The 22,641-nt window shown below is 42.2% G+C and overlaps 2 protein-coding genes across 2 annotated transcripts in view; one reads left to right on the plus strand and one right to left on the minus strand.

Moving 5' to 3' along the window:
• EIF3H (eukaryotic translation initiation factor 3 subunit H) overlaps positions 1-246 on the minus strand; it is an 86,919-nt gene extending 86,673 nt beyond the window's left edge. Inside the window, exon 1 of the mRNA XM_038125916.1 lies at positions 94-246. Within this exon, the coding sequence (XP_037981844.1) occupies positions 94-213 (120 nt within the window). The 5' untranslated portion in view covers positions 214-246. The remainder of the gene's footprint in view (positions 1-93) is intronic.
• A 12,713-nt stretch (positions 247-12,959) lies between these two features.
• On the plus strand, positions 12,960-16,824 carry UTP23 (UTP23 small subunit processome component). The gene is made up of 3 exons (XM_038129862.1): positions 12,960-13,199; positions 15,279-15,453; positions 16,322-16,824. Exons 1-3 carry the CDS (start codon positions 13,012-13,014, stop codon positions 16,706-16,708), a joined length of 750 nt encoding a protein of 249 aa, XP_037985790.1. The 5' UTR covers positions 12,960-13,011; the 3' UTR covers positions 16,709-16,824.
• Positions 16,825-22,641: the final 5,817 nt, after the last annotated feature.

Raw genomic sequence — 22,641 nt, forward strand, 5'->3', positions numbered from 1 at the left:
GGCGGCACCGCCCCACGCACGGGCCCCGCCGCCGGCTCCACGCGGCCACCCCGCTCGCCCCCCGCCCGCGGAGGCCCCTGGCGCTCTACTCACCAGCCCGTCGATCTGCACTTGCTTGACGGCCGAGTCCCCCGCGGCGGCGGCTTTGCCTTTGCCCTTGGAGGCGCCGAAGCCGCCGCCGGCAGCGCCCGAGCCTTCCTTGCGCGACGCCATGGCTGCCCCGCACGGCCGGAAAGGGAAACGCGCTGCACCGGAAACGGCGGCGCGGCGGGGCGGCGCGCGGCAAAACGGCCCCGGGCGGGAACGCGGAGCGGCGAGCGCGGGGTCCGGCATGGCGGCGGCGCCGGCTCAGGGCTGCGGCGCGGCCCGGGTGTGCCCGCAGAGGCTAGGCATGGGGCCTGGGGCCAGCTCATCCGGCAGGGGACAGCCGAGACAGCCTTCCCTGCCGCCTTTCCTGTCCACAGAGTCACAGAATCATTTACCTTGGAAAAAACCGCCAAGATCATCGAGTTCAACCCACGAGCAAACACCTCCCTGTCACCTACACCACGGCCTCATCACCTACACTGAGTGCCTCATCCTGGCGTCTCTTGAACACTTCCATCCATGCTGACTCCACTCCCTGGGCAGCCCATCCCAGTGTTTAATCGCCCTTTCTGGGAAGAAATTCCTCCTGATGCTCAACCTAAACACCCCCTGGTACAGCTTGAGGCCATGTGCTCTGCTCCTATCATCTTGTCGCTATTTACCTGGGAGATGAGACCGACCTCCATCTGACTACAACCTACTTTGGTTTCAAAATGTGGAATATGTAAAAAAAAAAAAAAAATTAAGAAATTATATTCTTTGACATTAGTTCTTTGTATACCTTCAAGCCTAATCAACAAGAAAGGAGACTTAATCTGTGAATTAGATAGCAGCTAACAAGGTCTAAGTCCAGGCACTAGAAACAAAAAATACTTGTTGCCTTGTTAAGGTTTAGTGCTGGATATGCTTCAGTGATCTCAGACTTGGATGGAGGTTAACAAAGAGCTTGGGAAGAAGGATGTGACACTGACAGTGGACACAAAGAATGTGGAATTTCTGGGCCACAAGGACATTTGGCAGGGGCCACAAGATAAGGAAGAAAATAATAAAGACAACTCAGCAACTGTGCTGCATCAGCTCCCGTGGGGTAAAAAGTAATTCCAGCAGTGAAAAATCATGACTCCAGAAAGCCACCAACTGAAAGGAAGAGAAAGACTTGGCATGCAGACTAATTAACATGAGAAGCAAGAGAATCATTAACCAATAGAAGATAGAACACTAATTAATAAGAGAACTAAATAACTTCTAACGAATGAACATTAGTGCCTTTGCTAAAATGTGTAAATAGTGAAAAGTTCTGGTAGTCATTGTGCTGGCTTTGTGGATTTGCCGCCCAGCACCCGTTTCTGCACAGAACTGTAAAAAAAAATAGAATACCTCAACTCTATGTGAATTGGCCTCTTGCACAGCAGGTGAAAGAACCTGTTTGGGCAACACTTTCAGGGAGATGCAGAGAGCAATAAGATCCCCCTTGAGCCTCCTTTTCCCCAGGCCAAACACCCCCAGCTCCCTCAGCTGCTCTTCATCAGACTTGTGCTCCAGAGCTTTCACCAGCTCTGTTGCCCATCTCTGGACACACTCCAGCCCCTCAATGTCCTTCTTGTAGTGAGACCTAAAACTGAGCTCAGGATTTGAGGTGTGGCCTCATCAGTGCTGAGGGGAGGGGAAGGGTCACTGCCCTGGTCCAGCTGCCAGCTGGCCACTGGCAAACCATTTCTGGCAGCCCAGGAACCTCCATCTGTGCATTTCTGTGGCCACCTCGGGCAGTTCTGATGCCACAGTGACCCGAATTCCCAGCCCTGCTGCTGGGCCAGCCCTGGGCTGCAGCAAGGGCTCCCCAGCATGGTTGAGGAGACTCTGGTCTTGGGGGGCATTTACACCTAATAAACCTGCAAGTGTTAAGGGAGATGTACTTTTAATAGATTTGAAAGCTTTGTGTATTATCTTTACAAAAAGCAAACTGCTGTGGAGTGATGTGAATCTCTGTCCTGAGCATGAATAACGAGGCATCAGTGCAAACTCTTGACATTACACAAATCCCTGAACTATCAACTTCTCATGCAATTCTCAGGAATGAGAAGAAGAGTTTGTGTTGCATTAAAACAGTTGGTTTTGCTGCTCTGTTTTGTCTGAGGTAGGGGTTTTTTTGTGTGGTTTTTTTTTTTTAATTTAATTTCGAACTCTACTCTTCAAATTCCTTCTGAAAAATACAGCACGCTGTGAAAGGCAGCCCTACCAAACCCCCCAAATCTGTTCAGGCACTATGCCAAATATGTGACTTCATAAAAATTTATCTTTTCAACAATGTAGTTAACAGTCATTTCTAATTAAGGGTGAAGAACATATTTATCAACACCAATATTAAAATGTATCTGTATTTGCCTGCAGCCACAGACCCAACATTTGCCTGTTCTTATAAAACGATTCTAACATCACTTAGAATAGTCCCTGTCAGTTGCTTGCATTGGTGCTGGAACAAATTCAAGCAAAGAATCCAGTATAATAATCATCCCAGGAAAGCACAACGTATCCTAAATGCCACTGATGTCACTGACTAGAACTGCACTGACCCTAGCAAGAAATCTGGACACCCAGCTCTGCTAAGGACACCTTGTGATAGATGTCTAAAGGAGGGTATGATGAATCCCATTTTACATTTTCCATTGGGAAAATAATTCTTAATTTGAGATTGAAGGGGAAGTTCACAATGGCAGCATCACTGAGGTCAAATGAGCCTTGTGCCCCAAAGAGACTGAAGTGCATGAGCAGTGGGATTAGGGGGTTTTTCTACAAGCATTTTGTAGAGAGGTTGATGCATTAACAACCCTGACCTTCAGGGCAGTGTGCTGTGGCCAGCGAGCTCAGCCATCATGAAAATTTGAAAAGTTGAAAATTTGAGTCCTGCCCTTAGGTTTCCATGACTGAAGGCTGCACTCCCACTGGCATTGCCTTTTGAAGTTTTTCTAGAGAATGAAGTTGTTTAATTCGATATTATTATTTCACTTAGGTGTTATATTAACATGAATATCCAGTTTTAATTCACAACATAATAGAGTCATAGAATCATCGAATATGCTGAGTTGGAAGGGACTCATCAGGATCATCGAGTGCAGCTCTGGCTGCACAGGACATCCCCAAGACTCCCACCATGTACCTGAGAGCGTTGTCTCATGCCTCTTGAGCTCTGTCAAGTTTCATGCCGTGACCACTTCCCTGGGGGGCTGTTCCAGTGCCCAGTCACCCTCTGGGTGAAGAACCTTTTCCTGATATCCAACCTAAGCCTCCCCTGACTCAGCTTCATGCTTTTTCCTCATGTGCTGTCACTGGTCATGAGGGTGAAGAGATCTGTACCTGCCTCTCCACATCCCCTCCTGAGGAAGTTGTAAACTGTGATGAGGTCTCTCCTCAGTCTCCTCCAGGCTGAACAGACCAAGTGACCTCAACTGCTCCTTGTACAGCATCTCCTCAAGGCCCTGCATCACCTCGGTTGCTCTCCTTTGGATGCTCTTTAATAGTTTAATATCTTTTCTGTATTATGGTGACCAAAACTGCCCCCAGCACTTGAGGCGAGGCTGCCCCAGTGCAGAGCAGAGCAGAGCAGGAGAATCCGCTGCCTTTCCTGGCTGGAGATGCTGCCCCTGATGCCCCCAGGACAGGGTTGGCCCTCCTGGCTGCCAGGGCACTGCTGGCTCGTGCCCAACTTGACATTAACCCCCAGGTCCCTTTCCATGGCTCTGTTCTCCAGCCTCTCATTCTCCTGTCTGTACACAGCCAGGGTTGCCCTGTCCTAGGTGCAGAATCCAGCACTCGCCCTTGTTAAACTAAATCTGATCAAATAGTTTTAATTAAAGAAAACAAAGAGTAGGAAGCAGTACTGTGGTAATACAGTGATTTTCAACTCCCATCCATAGACTGCTGGAGATCTGTGGAATACTTCAAAGATGTTGTTGAAGGGTATTTAAATAGGAAAACATACCTTCTGAAACGCACAGTGCTTTACCACTGGCAAATTCTTAGGGATCTGAAAAAGAATGAAAACTCCTGAGCTAATACAAATGTGATGTATTATCCTGGCCTACGAAATTTCTGAACAGAAAGTAAATGTAATAAAAAACCAAACAAACAAAAAACAAAATCAAACCAAACAAAACAAAAAACCAACCAACCAACAAAAAAAAAAAAAAAAAGAAGCAAAAAAAAAACCACAAACCCAAAAAACCCCACCAAAAAACCCCAACAAGTAGTTACAGCATGGAACATCACTATGTTCAGAGAGATTGCTGTGGGCACCCAAAATATCCCTATTCAAGGGACTGGCATAGGGCTCACTACTTAATGCTCTGCAGGAATAATTGAATCAATTTTGTTAATTATGATTAACATGAAAAATGAAAAACAAATACCAACTTTCTACTTTACAAAACTCACAAAATCACTGGGGGCAAGAGGCCATAAAAAATTTCACCGTTGAAAATTATGAATTCTTGAAAAGGAGGCCACGAAAAGGATGTCAGTCTGAAGAATTTAGAAACGTTGCCCAAGCTACTCAGGAAAACCACAAAACAGAAGACTTTCATCACAAAATACTTTAGAAAATTCAAGTAGTGCACAATCTCCATTAATCATTTTTTAATTATACTCTAAATCAAAAGACAGCTGGAACCAACCAAAAACCCTTTAATTCCCCAGTCCTGTTTAAGTTAAAACCTCGGTGAAATTGAGATGTGTCATATCCCCCAAAGCACCTCTGCACCATATCAGGGCTATGAGCAGAACTAGAGTTGCTAAACAGAAATTATCTGATTAGGGTTCAAAGATATAATCCCTTCCAAATCGTCAGACTGACTTTACCTTAAGGGCTAAACCAACTTGAGTTTCATTTGTGTATGCTGCAGGCTAAGACCATGCACCAGAGATGGGCTAGCCTGCAATGACTTGTTACCACTTGGTAAATAGGTCATGTCTGAATTCTGTGTTTTTCTTCCCTGCCCTCTCAGCAATTCCAAATATTTCTAAGCATAATGAATACTTTAATTTCATTATCACAAAGTCTAGAGGAATAGGGAAGAATCACTTAGGATACATATAGCAGTCTGTACTTGCACTGAGACATAACAACACCCAAATACAAACTTGCACAAATAACTAGAGTTGCCTAAAACAACATTAATTATGTTAAAAAATAAATAATTGCTTCCAGTAAAATAACCTCCAAAACTAGGTGGCAAAAGATTGTCTTAACACAAACTTAAAATCCCCTTGTAATGTCTTGCAGTTTACAGAAGTTTCAAGTTCAGAAAATCTCAGTGTTCTGAGAGAGGTGATGTATTCAGGCTCAAGCTTTCAAACATGGGGAAACACAGGCTTGTGGCACATCTCTGTATGGGTACATAGAGAATGTACTTGTGCTGCCTCAGCAGGCAGTGCACTGCTCTGAAATGTAGTAAAAATCCAACACATTTTCCATGTAAAGTAAGGCTTGTATTTGGGAGGAGTGTAGTGATTGTAAGGCTGTACTTAATCCTCACATTAAAATATAAAGTTATTCTACAATAATTCTATGCTTGGCATGGCCTCTGCTCCTTCTGAAATCCCGTTCTTATTCACAGGACACCTTTTGATAGGAGCCTCTCCTTTTCATGCCACTCTCACATCCCTTCAGAAGAGTGAAAATCCCAATGACAAGAGGTCCCTCTGTGCATCTGTGAAGATATCTGTGGTGGGTTAACCCTGGCCAACAGCCAAACACCTACTCAGCTCTCATCCCCCAGCATGGGGGGAGAACAGAAGGATGGCAAGAAGACCTCTGAGTAACATTTCCAAAGCCATGGAACAGACAAGACCTCTTAAATGCTCATTATTTTGTTTCCCCCCAAAAAAGATGTAACAGGGAGCCTCATGTGTCACTGGCAGATGAAGGTTTGCCAGTTGCATGCCTCTGTAACAGTACAGACCCATAACTGCAGTTATGTTCAGCAGCACTGTCTGCCATGTGCAGGGCAATTCCAAATTCCAGCCCCAGCCTCAGGAAGCAGCTTTGTGTATAGGCCTTGTGAAATTCAGGAGTTTCAGCTATTTGTGTCCTGCTGACCACAGCAATTTAAGACTTCAAGAAATAAAATATCCCCAGGCATACCAACCCATGTTAAGGTAGGTTCTCCCTGATAAATGAGGCAGCACTCCATTCCCAATTTATTCAGATATCACTGATCACCAGCTGCAACTCACTGAAGTCAGGACCTTTTCATACTTATTTCTACAGCATCTATAACATTCTGTTTCACTGATAAATAATCACCTTCAGAAGTGTCAGGTATTCATCCAATGTTTACTATTTTCTACAGAGGAGCTCAACGGGAAAATTTAAGATCAGGCTACATAAATGCATGGGCATTTTGTGCAGATGGATTTTTAATTACTATTATTTCTCATGAGGCTAGTTGTGATTTTAGAAGTTAATGATACTAATGCTCAGGTCTATTCCACATTTTTTTTCTAATTTTCTTCAAGACAAAGTGAAGAAATTGGTTTTATTGTTGTTGTTTGTGTTTTTTTTTTTTTAATTTGAAGTAGGAAATGGAAAGTAATAAGGTGTAGGAGAGAGAGAAAAATTGTAAAAGTGGGAGCTGCAACAGCATAGAAACCCGCAGGGACAAACATCAAATGCAATAAGGAACTACGGGACTAGAATATAAACTTGGAAAATTCAATTTCTTTTCTGTAAGAATGGAGGTTTCAGAGGCCATGGAAGGTTTCAGCCATGCTGTTATACAGGCAACCTTTTAGTATTTACTGGACTAGAAATACAAGCATTATATTAAAAAAAAATGCAGTGGCATAATAAGGTATTTCTGCATGTGAAAGAAATATTAAAAAATATAAGCTCTTTCCTTTTGAAAGTTTGGGGGTTTCCACCACTCAACCTTTTTTCTCTGCTTTTTTCAATAGATATTTTCCCATAAGTGTTTTTAGTTACCTTCTATTCCTACTAACTTTTATGTTTCAAGTGTTTATAGCTATTTTTTATTATTAATGGATCATTTACTACTGCATCTCAAACCCATTAACATACAGCTAACAGGAACAAAAAAAATGACCAAGGAATTAATGAAAAATTGCCAAATTGAAAATGCATTTGATAAAATAAACTCAGACATTTTAAGTGCTAATTTTGGCCTTTAAAATACAGCCAAAGTATTTCACAAAGTTACCATATGTTTGTAAGCAGAGCTAAACTCTTTTCTAGAGTATCAAGTTAGAAAATTATGTAAGTGTGGGGAGCATGCATGATTTATTACTGTAAAAATTCTACTTCTCTGTTCCCAGTAAACTGATTTCTCCCTGCAATCAATGAAAAGGTGAAAAGATACATATGGTATCTCAGGCAACCAAAGTGAGTTCTCTGGCATAAATCAGAATTTTGGCCATAAGTTAATTTCTTGTTGGAGAATTCTTCTCACATAATTTCTCTTTTGATGTCAATTTGTTCAGCCTTCTCTTCATCATCAGTTAATTAATCAATCAATTAATTGACCCCTCTAATTCTCGATGACACACAAGCCCTACCATGATGAATATAACAACCTTCTCTAAGGAGAACAAGAACTGAGGAAATGGAAGTAGGCATACCAAAAATTAAAAATGTTTTATGTCTTCTGGGCTTCCTGTTATCTCCAAGGTAAGACCATGTAGGTTTTTAAGAGAATTAAAATGGACTTATATTTACTTTGTATCAGAAACAGTAAGAGGGGGAGAGGGGTGTTCTGCTCAAAATGAAGCAATAGGCACAACAGGAGATGAGGTGTAAAGCATCACTCTGTTATTCCCCTCTACCTACCTTGCACATCAGGTACAGGATAGTCAGGGTTTGGCAAGGTATCTTCCTGTCTCCTGTGTTCTTCACAATTCACAAACTGAAGTTACAATTCCAGTCCTGGATACTCCATTAAGGCTTCCTATTTTCCTACATTATGGCACTTTTACATCCTTCAAGGGCTTCTACAAGTGAGTACGGAGGGAGCAGTACTGCAGTGTGTCACACGTGGTGCAGAATGGCAGCTAACTGGTGCAGATCTTGAGGAACAGTGCAGGGAGGGAAGGCTGCTCCAAAACAATGTCCCTGTGTGTCCTTACACGAGTATGAAACCAGTTTTTTAATATGTTCATCATAAAGAGCTGCACCAACCAAAAATGCTGCATAAACTAAATGATCTGCATCAGAGATGTGTATCTATTCAGAAAGTTTAGTTGTGTTGGATAACATCTGAATCTGGTCTGTTCTGATCTTTCATGTGAATTTAGCTCAAGGTCAAAAAAGACAGTAAAGCTGGTTTAACATTTGAGAAACTGTCAAGAATCCCACTGGTTATTTTCATTCCTATAATTTCTTTCAGCTCTAATAAGAAAGGTAAAGTCGTCTGCAAAATCTTTGGTCTCCAGAGCATTCTCAAAATACATGCTACTATAAGCAGTCACTTAAAACCTGCATTGATATTCTCTGTATTTTATTTCTTACCCTTTGTGAAACTAAAGATGCTGATCTCTACATTAAATGTATGCTTCCTATGATACGCAATTTAGAATGTAGTTAATATGGGACATACAATGATGGGCCATTATGGCCAGAAATAATTTTCTAGCTATGGTAACAGAAGAGCCAGAAAAGCAGAAAGCTTTCCAGATACTGCATTCCCATGAAATATCAGAAAAACAGGCACTGTAAAAGAAGAATGCACATGATAAAGACTAAAATTCAAAAGCTCAATACCAGCTTCAAGGTAATGAAAGGTGGGGGCAGCAATGAATAATATACATTCTGAGTGATATACAATTTAGCAGTAAATGCATCTGAATCTTCTTCTATGGCCTATACATACCTCAGAAAAGTTAACAAAAAATACACCTAGAAAAGTATTTTCAGATACCTTCCAACAATGATTTATGGGCTGTGTTTATTACAGTTTTGTTTCTTTTTAAATGTTGAAATTGTAAACCATATAATTTTCTTTTTTTTTTTTTTGGTAAATCAGTTCATTTCTCATATTTAAGCATGGTGCTAAGACTTACTGCAGATAACCACTCAGCACATTGGCCCAAAGCAACATATTCAGATTAAAAAGGTCTGACACAGGACAACTTTGGGAGAATCTGAAGCTATTTTCTCAACAAGCTACAAGCATCTGACAAGTGCCAGCTATTAGGGGAAATCCTTGTTACTAGGCCTACATCAAAGCTCTTTTGACAAAGAACAGCTTTCACTTCAACTAATCCATGTCACAGCAATTTTGTTATTTAATTCTACTACTGCATTACCCAGCACTCAAAACCAGAGCTGAACTCGTTTATGCCAAGAGATAGTCTGCTCTGCAGAGAGCTAATTTTCTGCTGGAGCAGATTTTGTGTGCAGTGTGCCTGGTGAACCCCAGCTTCCTGTGATGCCTGGTTCACCTCTGCACTGACTTGGGAAGTTCAGCAGGAACATCCCTTCCCACTTTGGATACAGAGAAAGGGCTTCTTCTTCAGTGACAACTTTTTTTAAAAATACTGTCTATTTATCTTCAATGTATTAATATTGCTGATAAAGATACAGGAACTGTTTTGTCAGATCAGAACTGTACCCAGAAACCTGTATTGTGTCTGGCAGCAAAAAGGGAGCTGTATTTCAGAAAAAGAAGTTCTCCATTTCAAATTCTGCTTCTTGTCTTTGGACGAAGCAAGTCACATTAATAAAGGTAATGTTAAAACAACCTGCACATTCCTTTTTAGGCTCATTTCCACAATCACGCTGCTGGTAGGCAGGCTACTGAAGATGCAAGTGGTTTGTTAGTGCTTCGATAAAATGCTCACTAAAAAAAAAAAAAAAAAAAAAAAGACAAAAACCAAAACCAAACCCCCCAAAACACTAGAACACACAAAACCCCAAATTCAAAGTCTTTTGGTGGTGCAGCCAGATAATTGATGAAACTTCTTAATTAAAAATACAAGGGCTAGAAAGCTCTGCATTTTGTGTCATTTCTGGCAGAGTTCTGTGTGCTGTGGCAGTCTGACCGGCTGGCTCTGTTAGTGCCCTCTGTGTGTGCCACACTGTCCAGGACACAAGGCAGCACAAGAATCCTACTGGGTCCAGAGAGTGGATGGATTTCAGCTGTCAGAAGCAAGAAACCCCAGGCACCAGAGAAGTCTGGATTCAACACCTCTCATAATATCCCTAGGCTTATTTTGTTAAAAAATCCACTTTACAGATGGCTCATGGGAATTGTAGAAAATTTGAACTTGAAAGGAATATGGTGAATTTTAGTTTATGCAAAATACTATCAAAATATGAAAGAAAATGCTGAAAGAACTGTTCTTGTCTGCACTTCTACAGTAGTCTTATAGACCTTATTTTTTAATATTTTAAATTTATTTAAAATAAAATTTAAAAGAATTGCATATGTATGAAACATTATTGTACTGAAAGTAGTTTATCATGCAATTAATGCCATCTTCTGAGGAATGAAAAGGAGAAATCTGTACTGTGTTTTGCCTCAAGCCAGCCTTCTGAACATATTCCACATATGCCAACTACATTACAACTTGTCTGTGATGATACTATTTACCAGGAAAACAGTATTGTAGCCCCACATTTCTCTTCACAGAGAAAAACAAGGCACAATTCTTCCCAAGAATATTCTTATCTCATCTGCTGTGCCTGTGTTTGTGCAAAAGTAGAATTCAATATGGAGGTTGTTTATCCAAAGTGATGATGTTTTGTTTCCTTGGCCTATCAGGGCCGTGTGTGTGTGTGTGTCGGGACTGCCGGCTGACAGTCACGAGTTTCTGTGCAGTTGTGTGCAGTTGAGTGCTTAGATTCAGTTTAGATGTAATGTAACATAGTGTAATATAATACAGAATAATATAGTATAATAAATGAATTAATTAGCCTTCTGATAAGATGGAGTCAGATGCATCATTTCTCTCTCCCCCTCGTTGGGGTTGCCTGTGAATTCGATACAGTATCTCACACAATGGTATTTAACACCCTACTCTGGATTATATCTTACTTTGCACTTTGTTCAAAAACTAGTTCAAGCTCTTATTTCCTTTTTTTAAAATTTTTTATCTCCATTCTGTAATAGCAGCTGTTTTCACTGGAGATTCCTCATTCTATCTGTAAGTGTGGAAAGTGTTCTTAACATGAAATAAGTGCCTGTCTTTGGGCAGTTACTTAGTTGTTATCACACACACACAGAGCACAAAAATAAACAAGCAAAAACCTACTTGAAGAAAACATAATTTCTCCACTGAGGTTTTACTTTGGAGTCTTGCTGAGTGTTTTTGTCTAACATCTTCAATAATTAAACTGTGCAGTTAGATAGGAGAACTGAATCGTCATGGCATTATGGAAACACATCAGCTACAGGACTGAAGTTTAATGAAGACTTTTATATATAAGACTATGTCTAATAATGAATTCAACATGTCACTTAGCTCATAATAAGGCATATGTATGTCCATGATACTCAGCAGCACACACAACTGTCCCTTAAAGACAGCTGGAAAAAAGGATTTAATGGCAGAAAAATACTGTCAACAGCACAACTGGATCCATGGAAAATATTCTTTGCACTTTTCATCCTAAGTGCTTTAAAATACTTTTCCATGTAAACATTTGAATTTCTAGAATAGTAATCAAATCCTTTATTTTTCACTTTCTCTTGACACTAACTTACTTGGAAACACTTCTTTTCCATGTCTATTTGCTAGCAAAAAGGCCAATATGACAGCTGAGCATTTGCTTAAATGATCTCAGAGCAGCCTGACTGATTACAACAAACTGGCAGGTGCTTGCCATGGTTTTGCTTGCAGCACAGTTGTCCCAGGCAGAAAGATGTCTCTGTGGAACCTGCATAGCAAGACATATGTCTCCAATTATGGTTTTGATGGTGTTAGGGTATCACATCCTCTTGCCTGCCTAAAACAGGGGCATTAAGTTTGGTTTTTTAATGCCAGATGTCTGGTGTGTTCATGTTTTGTGTTGGACAAGGAGGAGTTTGTGCACTTTTTCAATGACAGCTGTGTCCCCAGATTGCAGTGCAATTAAATTGTCTTGGAAAAAAAAAATAAAATTAGAATGTGCTTTTCAACTTTGGTTTTTCTGCACACTGAATTTAAGATTGATGTAGCCAATACAGGCAAACAATATCAATGGGCACTGACTAGGCCTTCCTAAGTATTCCTAAGCCTTCCAGGTAACAAGTGTCAGGATGAGAGGATGTAGTGTTAAGCTGTGCCAGGAGAGGTTTAGATTGGACATTAGGTGAAATTTCATAACACAAAGGGCAACTAGACATTGGAATGGACTGCCCAGGGAGGCGGTGGAATCCCCATCTCTGGAGATGCTTCAGACTGAACATGGCACTCAGCGCCGTGGTCTGGTTGGCAGAGTGGTGCTGGATCCTAAGCCGCACTCGATGACCTCAGAGGGCTTTTCCACCCAAATTGATTCTGTGATTCTGTATGCTGATGTGTGATTAAACTACAGTCTCTGCGACAGCAACTGTAATTTTACCACTACAGTGAACTAGCAGAAAAAGAAAACTCGGCATTTCTTATCTTAGCAAAGAGCACGAGCCAGCCCAGCACCGCAAAACAAGGGGCACTGAACCAACCCTGAGGTTAGCCCTGTGCCGGGCGGGACGGGCAGGCGGGACCCTCCGGGGACGGGGCAGCTGTCCCGGCCGATCCTGGCTCTCCGGGGGAGACCTCGGCGCTGCCCCGGTCGGCTCCCCGGGTGCTGTCCCGGCGCTGCCCCGGCCGGTCCCGGCTCTCCGGGTGCTGCCCCGGCCCTGCCCTGGTCGGTCCCGGCTCTCCGGGGAGGCCCCGCCCGGGCCCGGCGCAGCTTCCGGGGCATCCGCGGCCGTTCCGGGCGGCGGCGCGGGCGCCATGGGGGTGACGAGACAGAAACACGCTAAGAAGATCATGGGCTTCTACAAGCACAACTTCCAGTTCCGCGAGCCCTACCAGGTGCTGCTGGATGGCACCTTCTGCCAGGCCGCGCTTCGCAACAAGATCCAGATCCGGGAGCAGCTGCCCGGGTACCTGGACGGCGCCGCGCAGCTCTGCACCACGCGGTACGGGGGGAGAGGCTCCGCGGGAGGAGGCGGCGCTGGGGGCTGAGGGCACCTTGCGGGGGGCTGGGAGCATCCTCGGACCCAGCTGCCTTTCCGAAAGTGGCACGAACTGCGGGGCCAGCGGTAACCCCGCTGTGGGAGGGAGGGCCGGGTGGGTCTCTTCCCACCCGCGGCGTCTGCTTGGCGAGGTGGTAGCAGCAGGGGCAAGCGGAGATCTCCTGGGCCTGGAGGGAGTTCCTGCCTGGCCGGAGCTGCGGCCTGCCAGCGCTGCGTTGTTTCCGAAGCAGCTGTTCGCAAGGGAGGACAAGGATGGGTGAGACAAAGATCTGGCAGTAAAGCATGCACACTACATACTGAAGTTGCCTCCAAGTTGCTTTTGTTATTACTTGATTATGTATATTGTATATGTTAAAATACAAAAAGGCAGTTACATTGTATATCTGCAATAATGGTACAGCCAACTGCCCACTATGGAGGCAAGTAGTGAAAATACCAGGAATAGGTGTACCCCAGGCTCAAAAGACACACTGAGCCTTCTTGCACAGCATATGGAACTGGCCTGCATTTCTAAACAGTATAAAGTATTGAGTCATGTCCTCCTTAGCTGTGAAAGGTTTGGGAATTGCTTTGATCCAAACTATTCCTGTCATGTTGAAACATCACTTCTTGCTTCTTTTGTCAGCAATATCTGTGGGTCATTTTGACCAGCATCCACTTAGGCCAGCTGAATGGACATGTTTTCTCTGCTGTCAGAATACTGAGTTGCTGAGACAGCGCCTCAGTGTTATGAAAATAATGACAGCGCCAGTGTTATGAAAAGAGCCTTGCAGGGGAAATGAGCTGGCTTGCTGTGACCCCAGGTGGGCTCTCACTAATGTGGAGAACCAGGGAGAATCCCCTACCTCACCTTGCTGCCTGCACTGCTTTTGATGAAGCCCAGGACACAGTTGGCTTTACGTTGCCAGCTCATGTTGAGCTTCTTGTCTACCAACACACCTCCCAGCCACTCTTGTCAGGGCTGCTCTCAGTCCATTCCCTTCGTTCTCAATCCATTTTTGCTTGGGTTGCACTGACCTTGTTGAACCTTGCACTGGCATTGTTGAACTTCATAAGGATTACACAAGCCCTTCTGAAGCCCCTCCAGGCCCCTCTGGATGGTATTCCTTCCCTCCGGAGTGCCAACAGCAGCACACAGCTTGGTGTCTATGGCAGACTTGCTGAGGGTGCACTGGATCCCACTGTCCATGTCACTGACAAAGACGCCAAGTGTCCCAATACCAACCCCTGAGGAATGACACTTGTCACTGGTCTCCACTTGGACATTGAGCTGTTTACTGCAACTCTTCAAGTGCAACCCTCCAGTCAATCCATATCCACCAAGTGATACATCTGTCAAATCCATGCCTCCAGTGTAAAGACGAGGATGTTGTGTGGAACAGTGTGCAAAGCTCTGCATAAGTCCAGTTGGCTGACATCTGTTGCCCTTCCTTATCCATCAGCACTGTAACTCACAGAAGGCCACCGTATTTTTCATGATTTCCCCTTAGTGAAGCCATGTTGGCTGTCACCAGTCAACTCCTTGTTTTCATGTCTTACATACTTTCCAGGAGGATCTGCTCCATAATCTTGCCAGGCACAGAGGTGAGACTGACTGGCCTGTTGTTCCCCAGATCTTTTATTTCCATTTAAAAAATAAATTACGCTTTCAAGTTTTATAATAAGTTAATTTAAAAATAAATTAAATTTTAAGATAATTTTATTTGTTAGGTAGTGGTTCATATGCTCGGTGGTATTTAAGCGTAAATTTAAGGACTCAGCATTGTCACTGATGTGAATTATTTTAAAATCATTTAATATATCTTAATTTTATTATTGGTTAATCATGTTTATAGCCAAGGAAACCTCGCTGATGTCTTCAGATGGGCTATTGCTTTTGGAGTTCTGGGTGCCATTTACAAATTATAGAGCCTGAACAACTGGGTGTTGCTCATTGCTAAGTAACTCACATCAGCCTTTTGCTGTTGTAAAAAATATGAGGGGTTTTTTTGTTTAAAAATTATTGTCTCTCTTGGTTTTCAGATGTGTCATAAAAGAACTTGAATCACTGGGGAAAGCCCTGTATGGAGCAAAATTAATTGCCCAGAGATTTCAAGTTCGAAACTGTTCTCACCATAAGAATCCTGTGAGTGGTTCAACCTGTTTACTTTCCATGATTGAAGATGGCAACCCTCATCACTTCTTTATTGCTACACAGGTAAAAGCTCATGGGAAATGGAGCTCCATTTCTTTTGAAGTGATGTTTTGATACCTAAGTATAAAGAAGCCTACAGTAACCTTGATTATGAGGTTTTTAAATAGTTGGTGGGAATTAATCATGTAAAGCTCTTGCTCTTTAATGTATTTCCTAATTACGAAGCAGGGAATCTTTTCTCCTACTTGAACAACTAGATTTTTTTTACTTTGTAATGATATTGCTTAGTTTAGGTGAAAGTTTAGGTCAATTTACCTATTGACACATAAAAAACAACTCGTGAATGTTAATTTGCATATTGTTTGTGTGTGCATCCCCTTCCCTGAACTGCTTTGCACATTAGTCTGAAAAATGAAATTAAATGTTAACATCTATATGACTTCAATTTTAAGACATTTTGAGCTAAAGAATAAGTAACTATACAAATAAAAAAGGCAGTTTTTTCTTGGGTTTGTTATTGGGACTGCATGTATAAATTATATACTATATATAAAAGAGTTTAGAGTAGAATTCTTTATCGTTATGTAAGTTACAGGAGTTAAATTATTTATTACAGAAAAAAATATGTTACTTCTTGTGGTGTGGTGCTCTGCATACAAGTGAATTGGGACTTTTTCCTCAAAAAATGTATGTATGCATATGCATGTAGGAAAAGGAAAAATGTGGGTAAATTTTGCATCAGAAGTACAGCTAATCAGGAAATTGAAATTTAGTTGCTCTGAAAGGCACTGCCATGTATATCTGCTAGATTAAGTTTCTTATCTTTTTCATAATGTAATTTATCTTCATAGTTTTGTATTAAAAGTAGGTGCATTTGAATTGCAAATACCATTTCATCTGAAAATATTGACTAAAGTGTTTAATCTTGCAGGACCAGGACTTATCAAACAAAGTGAAAAGGAAGCCTGGCGTTCCTCTCCTCTTTATTATTCAAAACACTATGGTGCTAGACAAACCTTCTCCTAAATCTCTGGCATTTGTTCAAAAGTTGCAGACAAATCAGCTTGTTCCAGAGTACCAGAAACAAAGTATTGTGGAGCTTAAAGAAAAAGAAGGACTAGTAAAGCAAGAAGGTGAAAAGAGAAGAAAACGCAAAAGGGCAGGAGGCCCCAATCCTCTCAGCTGTCTGAAGAAGAAAAAGAAGAAAACACAGGAGGGTCAGGAGCCTTCTGCTGAAAAGAAGAAAAGAAGAAAAAGAAAACGAAATAGAGTTAAAGCAGAAGCCATGCAGTCAGTGCAGAAGAATGAAGGAGAATAACGCTATCTTTGCAGACAACACAGAACTTGAACATTGTTTGAACTTTGGGAAAAAAAGATAGATTAATATGCGGTCATATCAAATTGAGTTGTTAATATTAAAATTTATTTTTATGAGGTGGTACTGCTTATTACTGTATCTCAGTATTGCAGTTGTTAATACTAAAATTTATTTTTATGAGGTGGTACTGCTTATTACTGTATCTCAGTTTTTACAGCTGGCCTGTTAGAGATTATGAAACTGACCTAATATAACACAATAGCTTATTTATCTCTGAATACAAAAGTTAACTCTTGCAAAGAGACAGCATGCCCTCAAAAGCCCTGTCCAGCCTAAATTTCTCTGTAAGTACCACGTGAACCAATATTTCTCTTGGTGTTGATCTTCATTTATTAAGAAAATCACAGAGGGTGTGCAATTGTGTTGTTATTCCTGACATTATAAGGGCATCTCCAATCTTGCCTATTTGACTTGTAGTTTATTCTTTTTTTTTAATATAAAAAAATGCAACTTAAAATTGCTGAATCAAAGCACTGGTAGTACCTAATGGCATCACAGTATAGCAGAGCTGTGCAGGACTCCTGGAATCCAAACAGCTGAGGGTGATGGGACTCAGGCCCTGATGACGGTTCTGCTGTTCTGTAAGGTCAGGAACCGGACAGAACTGGGTTGAAGGAGAGTTGTGGTTTAACCCTAGCTGGTAACTTAGCCCCATGCAGCCATTCACTCAAGTTCCCCTGCATTGGGATGGAGAGAATTGGAAGGTGAACTGAGAGAACTCATGGGTTAAGATAAGAACAGTTTAATAAAGAAAGTAAAAAAAGGCGTGCAAAACACGAGCAAAGTAAAACACAAGCAGTGCAGAAAAAGGAATTCATTCACAGCTTTCCATGGACAGGCAGGTGTTCAGCCACCCCCAGGAAAGCAGAGCTCCATCAGGTGTAATGGTGACTTGGGAAGACAAACACCACTCCAAATGTCCTCCCACTTTCTTTCCCAGCTTTATATGCTGAGCTTGATGCCATATGCTATGGAATATTTTGGGTCAGTTGGAATCAGCTGCCCTGCCTGTGTCCCCTCCCAACTTCTTGTGTCCCCCCCCTCCTACTTGCTGGTGACATGGGAAGCAGAAAATGCCTTGACCCTGTGTAAGCACTGATCAGCAATAACAAAAACATCTCTATACTTAACGCACAAATCCAAAAATGCAGCTACTGTGAAGAAAACTAACTACCTCAGCCTAAAGCAGCACAAGGAGAGAGTTTCTAAACTGGTTTCAAGTACCTGATTTTCTATAATAGTTATTGCTTCCTCTGTCTCCTTAAATGTTTGGTGGCATTAGAGTCTGAAGTGAGTGACCGAAATGACAACAGAGGGATGTGTGGTATAGCACGAGCTGTGGCATCAGTGTGCTCTCGCACTGTTCCCAGTCATCTCTTACCAGATTTTTAACTTTTCTCAATGCATTTCTTCTTAACTGAGATGTTTTTAGAAGGAAAGCTTTCTGCTTCTTGACCTACATGGGTTTAAGCTGGGTGTTTGAAACAGTTCTTCAGCCTGTGTATCACGCATTTGCAAAGGAGTTCTTGTGCACTGTCTGCACAGGTTCTTGAATGTCTGGAGTACATAGCTATGACACTTTCTGTTGGCTTTTCAAATTATGTAGACAGTTATTTCACAGAGTTTGAGAAACAGCTGGAGTGATGGGAGTTGGCCAGTCTTAGCAGACTGCAGGGTCACATGTGGCCAGCACAGGAGGTGCATGCTGTGCTCTTGCTCATGGCACTGCTGCTGCCGCCCCAGCCCAGGCCTTCCTCACAACACAGCTGTTAGGAGCAGGCTGTGTCTGCATTGTTCTGTTTGAGACCATAAGCATCTTTGGAGCAGACTGTGAGAGACAGAAGCAGGGAAGAAGGGTGCTATAGTCAAGGTGAAAGATTTAATTGAAATTTAAAACAGTCACGCTCATCGTGGTGTTCTCACATTGATTGCTGAAGTGAGTCCTGAGGAGAAATTTAGTAACTCCTAGAAATACCTTAATACAGCATATTTGTTTGACACCTTTCTCAAGCTGTCACAGTCCCTATACCTTCACTTCTTTGGGCACAGTCCCATATTAATGTCGTTTTGCTTGCCATTCCTCCCTAAATATTGCTTATATTTCTTCCTCCTCCTGGAAACCACCCACAGATATCATTGCTGTAAATAAAACTTGGAGCAGAGTTGGTACACCATCAAAATCTCATTCTGAATCACAAGTATATTAAAACCCAGCAACTTTACTAAAAATATTGTTTTTAAAAATAGAGCAGAAAACACCCTAAGTATTTACAGCAGTCCCTTTCAGTGTAATTGAAACACAAAGCTTAAATTCACCTTTTTTAAAGACTGTGAACAGGCACGAACATAATTTCTGTAAAAAATGCAACAATATTTTAACAGTCTTCTAATGACTCCCACCTTAAGGAATTTAAAACAGCATTTATCTATGTTTCCTTATCATTTGAACACAAACTGACTCATGGTGCTGCCATTGGGAAGAACTGGAATCCAAAGGGAGTGAGCTCTTAAGAGAAAAGCTGTAAAATGTATCTGCCGCATACATGCAACTCTCCTCCTGCGGGGTCAGTAATTTGTGAGCTTTGGGAGAGAGCTCCCACCCAGGCAACAAGCACAGGCAATCAGATTATATGTTTCACTGCTTTGAAATTTGAAAGAGAAGCCCACCTAGTTTCCACGTGCATCGAGTCCAGCTGTTTGGCTGTGTTTACACCGTTGAATCAGTAGCCCTGGGAGCAGGCGCTCACACGGAGCGTGGCTGGCGGGGCTGCCCGTGCCCGGGCTGGGCTCTCGCAGCTCACTCCGCGGTGGCTGCCGGCTGAGCGGCCGCGCTGCCTCTGCCTGCCAGGTTCAGGCAGGTTTAGCTGGCCAGGGCTGTGAGCCTTGGCAAGTACCTCTAAGGAATTCAGCAGCGTGAATCTCTCAGAGCATCCCTAGGCCTGTGAGAAACACCAATGTGGGAGCACCCCACAGAGCCAACTCTGCTGTCAAAGGTGCTCACTCCATGTACTACCCAAAAAGCCACAGCCTTATTTATCAATAAAAAGTCTGGAGTTGTGGCCACAACGCTGCTACAGACAGGGCTCCCAATATAACTGTTCTCATGAAGTTTAGGATTGTTGTGCTCTAGAGTGTTAGAGAGACTGGTTTCAGTTCTGAAACTACAGAAGCCAGAGGTAAATCAAAAGGAGCTTGACCAAAAACTTCTTTGGGGCTACTGATCTCCTCTTTTCTCAGACAATATAAAAATATACCCCAAATCCTAGGCAGCAGCTCACTAAGTATTTTTTTTTTCTTTAAAAAGACAGGGAAATAACCAGTGTTATACAATACAATGTATGCTACATGTACAGAGTAATAGAGGAAGAAAACAATAATACATCAGCCACAGTCTGCAGGGCATTAATGTTGAATTTAGGATGGAGTCTCATCTACAAGCAGCAGAAGATATTTACCTAGACTGCTTGCCAATTCAATTGGCTGGATTTATATGTTAGCGTGATCCGGTACTGTACAATAAATCACTCCCTGGGCATCTGTTAATGACACTAAATAGATGAGTTAATTAGAAGCTTCTGGAACCTGGGATGTTTATGAATCATTAAAGTAAATATGAATATGGTATGACTTGAGGAATAAATACATTCTGGTGGTGAAAGGAAAATAGGATGTCCAGATCAGTCCTGTTCATTTGTTTTCAGCTACACTGATAGAGTGTGAATGACTTCTCCATCAGCTTTATAGTGCTCCTGGAGTTTCTTGAACATGTTCTGTCAGATACAAGATGAAGAACATTGGAACAATACCATTATTTATATTCACTGCATCTTTCATATAGAAATTTCACAAACAGCTACTGTATATTTCATACCTCTGTGTGGGCGTAATATCTCACACAGGGAGCAGCCAGAGATACGGGAATGAACAAATAAGAGCCCCAGCAGGTGTTATCATTTACAATTTAAGGGAGAAAAATTGCAGTGTTCTGAGAGAGAATGACAGAAAGCAAAAGTTTTTGTACCCAGAGAGTCAGGAGTGAGAGAGAGACTGCACCTTGTGATTTAGGAATGGACTAACTAATGCTGGGAAAGGGGCTTGTGATGTATTTCTGGTAATTATTATGTCTGTGCACTCCAAGCCCCAGATTTGTCTCAGAGAGCTCAGCTGTCTGCGCACAGAGGCAGTCATTTTGTAAAAGTTGCTACAGCTTGTTATAGGAGAGACAGGCTGGGCTCCCTCGGGGGGACTTTGTTTTCTGATTTCTTCTCCAGCAGTTGAGAGGGAGAGCATGCAGCTGTGCTTTGTGTATGGATACAGGGAAACAATGAAGCTGTTAACAAGGGTCCAATTAAAAACAACCCAGAGCCAAGAGCTGGAAGGAAGAAAAAAGACGATATATTAGTCACTGAGATTTAAAGAAACCAAGGAAGAGAGAAAAAAATATATCCTAGGGTTTCACGGTGTTAACTGGAGGAAAGAATTGGTCAGCAGTGAAAGGTGAACCAGAAGTGGCTCAGCAGTCAAGGAGAGTAGGGAACACAATAATAAACCATAAACAAGTTTGGGTTTTTTTTAAAATCTTTTTAATTACCTTAAGAAAACCTCATTATCCTTTGTGGCTCAGTTTCTGCCTTTTCAAAACAGCAAGCTGAACTGACTAAACTGCTCACAGATCCTGTGCTGATAGCCCAAGAAGTCCTGCAGAATGTCAGTCTCATGCCACCAAACACTTTGTGTCTTTATGGTTTTTCAATATCACTCACTTTGCAGCACTGCAGGTTAGCAGCCAAATCATTCTGCTGTAGAGTTTGCCTGACCTTGCACGTGGCTCACTGCCCAGCGTGCAGATATTACATCCAGGAGCAACCCTACTCATGCCATTACTGATAGGGTTAATTGCTCCTGAGGGTACTCACTGCAATACTCTGGGATAGCCAGCCAGCAGTTCTGGCATGGTATGGGTTCTTTTAAAAGTCTAATCTCCTTCCAAGAACTCAGCAGGGGACCTCAAAAGTTTCTTGTTGCAGTCTTATGGTTGATCCAGAATGATCTTGTTGCCATATTAATTCCTCTGGGGCCAAAGATGCTACTGATCTGACTCTTCAGGGTGGATACTCTTTCAGACTGTCTTGGAGAAATTTCTTGGAGGAAATTTTTCACTTTGTGAATTGGCACCCACTTTGACATACAGGTTTTCAGAAAAAAACTGAGAGAACAAACACTTTTCTAGAATTTCTGGCTCCCCCTTTCCACCCTGACCTCTCTTTCAGCTCTGAAGAATACAAGCAGGGCTGTTCTGCGATGGTCCAAAAATCTGTCTCAGCCAGCATCATGCCTCCAATAGTGACTGAATGTTGTTCTCAGGAGTAGAATGAAAATTGACAAAACATCTTCTTGGTGCTTCCCCAAATGACTTTCCAACTTTCTGACAATTTATTAGGGAGTTTCTGACCCAAGGAAAATATTTTGTTTTTCACAGCAGACAATGAATTTCTGTTTCACTAATTTGTTCAATCTCTCCTTGAAACCATGCAAACTTTAAACCTTTAATTTTCTGTGGCAAAGAGTTGCATAACTTGAACACATCTTAAGGAAAATACTTTCATGTGTCAGTTAAGAATCTGCTGCCTACCAGCTGGCCCTTATATAGGGTAAAAGTTTAAGGAGTCATTCCTTAGTCATCCTTCCCATGCCACTTGTGCCTGAATAGACAAAATCTGTGATATTTCCCCACATTCATCTCTTTTCCAAGCTGAAGTGTCTTCTGCATCACAAACAGCAGTACCTAAAAGAAAAGCAGAATTCAGCTTAGTCAGGCACACTTGAGAAAACTACAGTCTCTGCCTTCAGATGGATGTTCTTCAAGGAAGAGT

This window comes from Motacilla alba, chromosome 2 (assembly GCF_015832195.1).
Source record: "Motacilla alba alba isolate MOTALB_02 chromosome 2, Motacilla_alba_V1.0_pri, whole genome shotgun sequence".
NCBI lineage: Eukaryota > Metazoa > Chordata > Aves > Passeriformes > Motacillidae > Motacilla > Motacilla alba.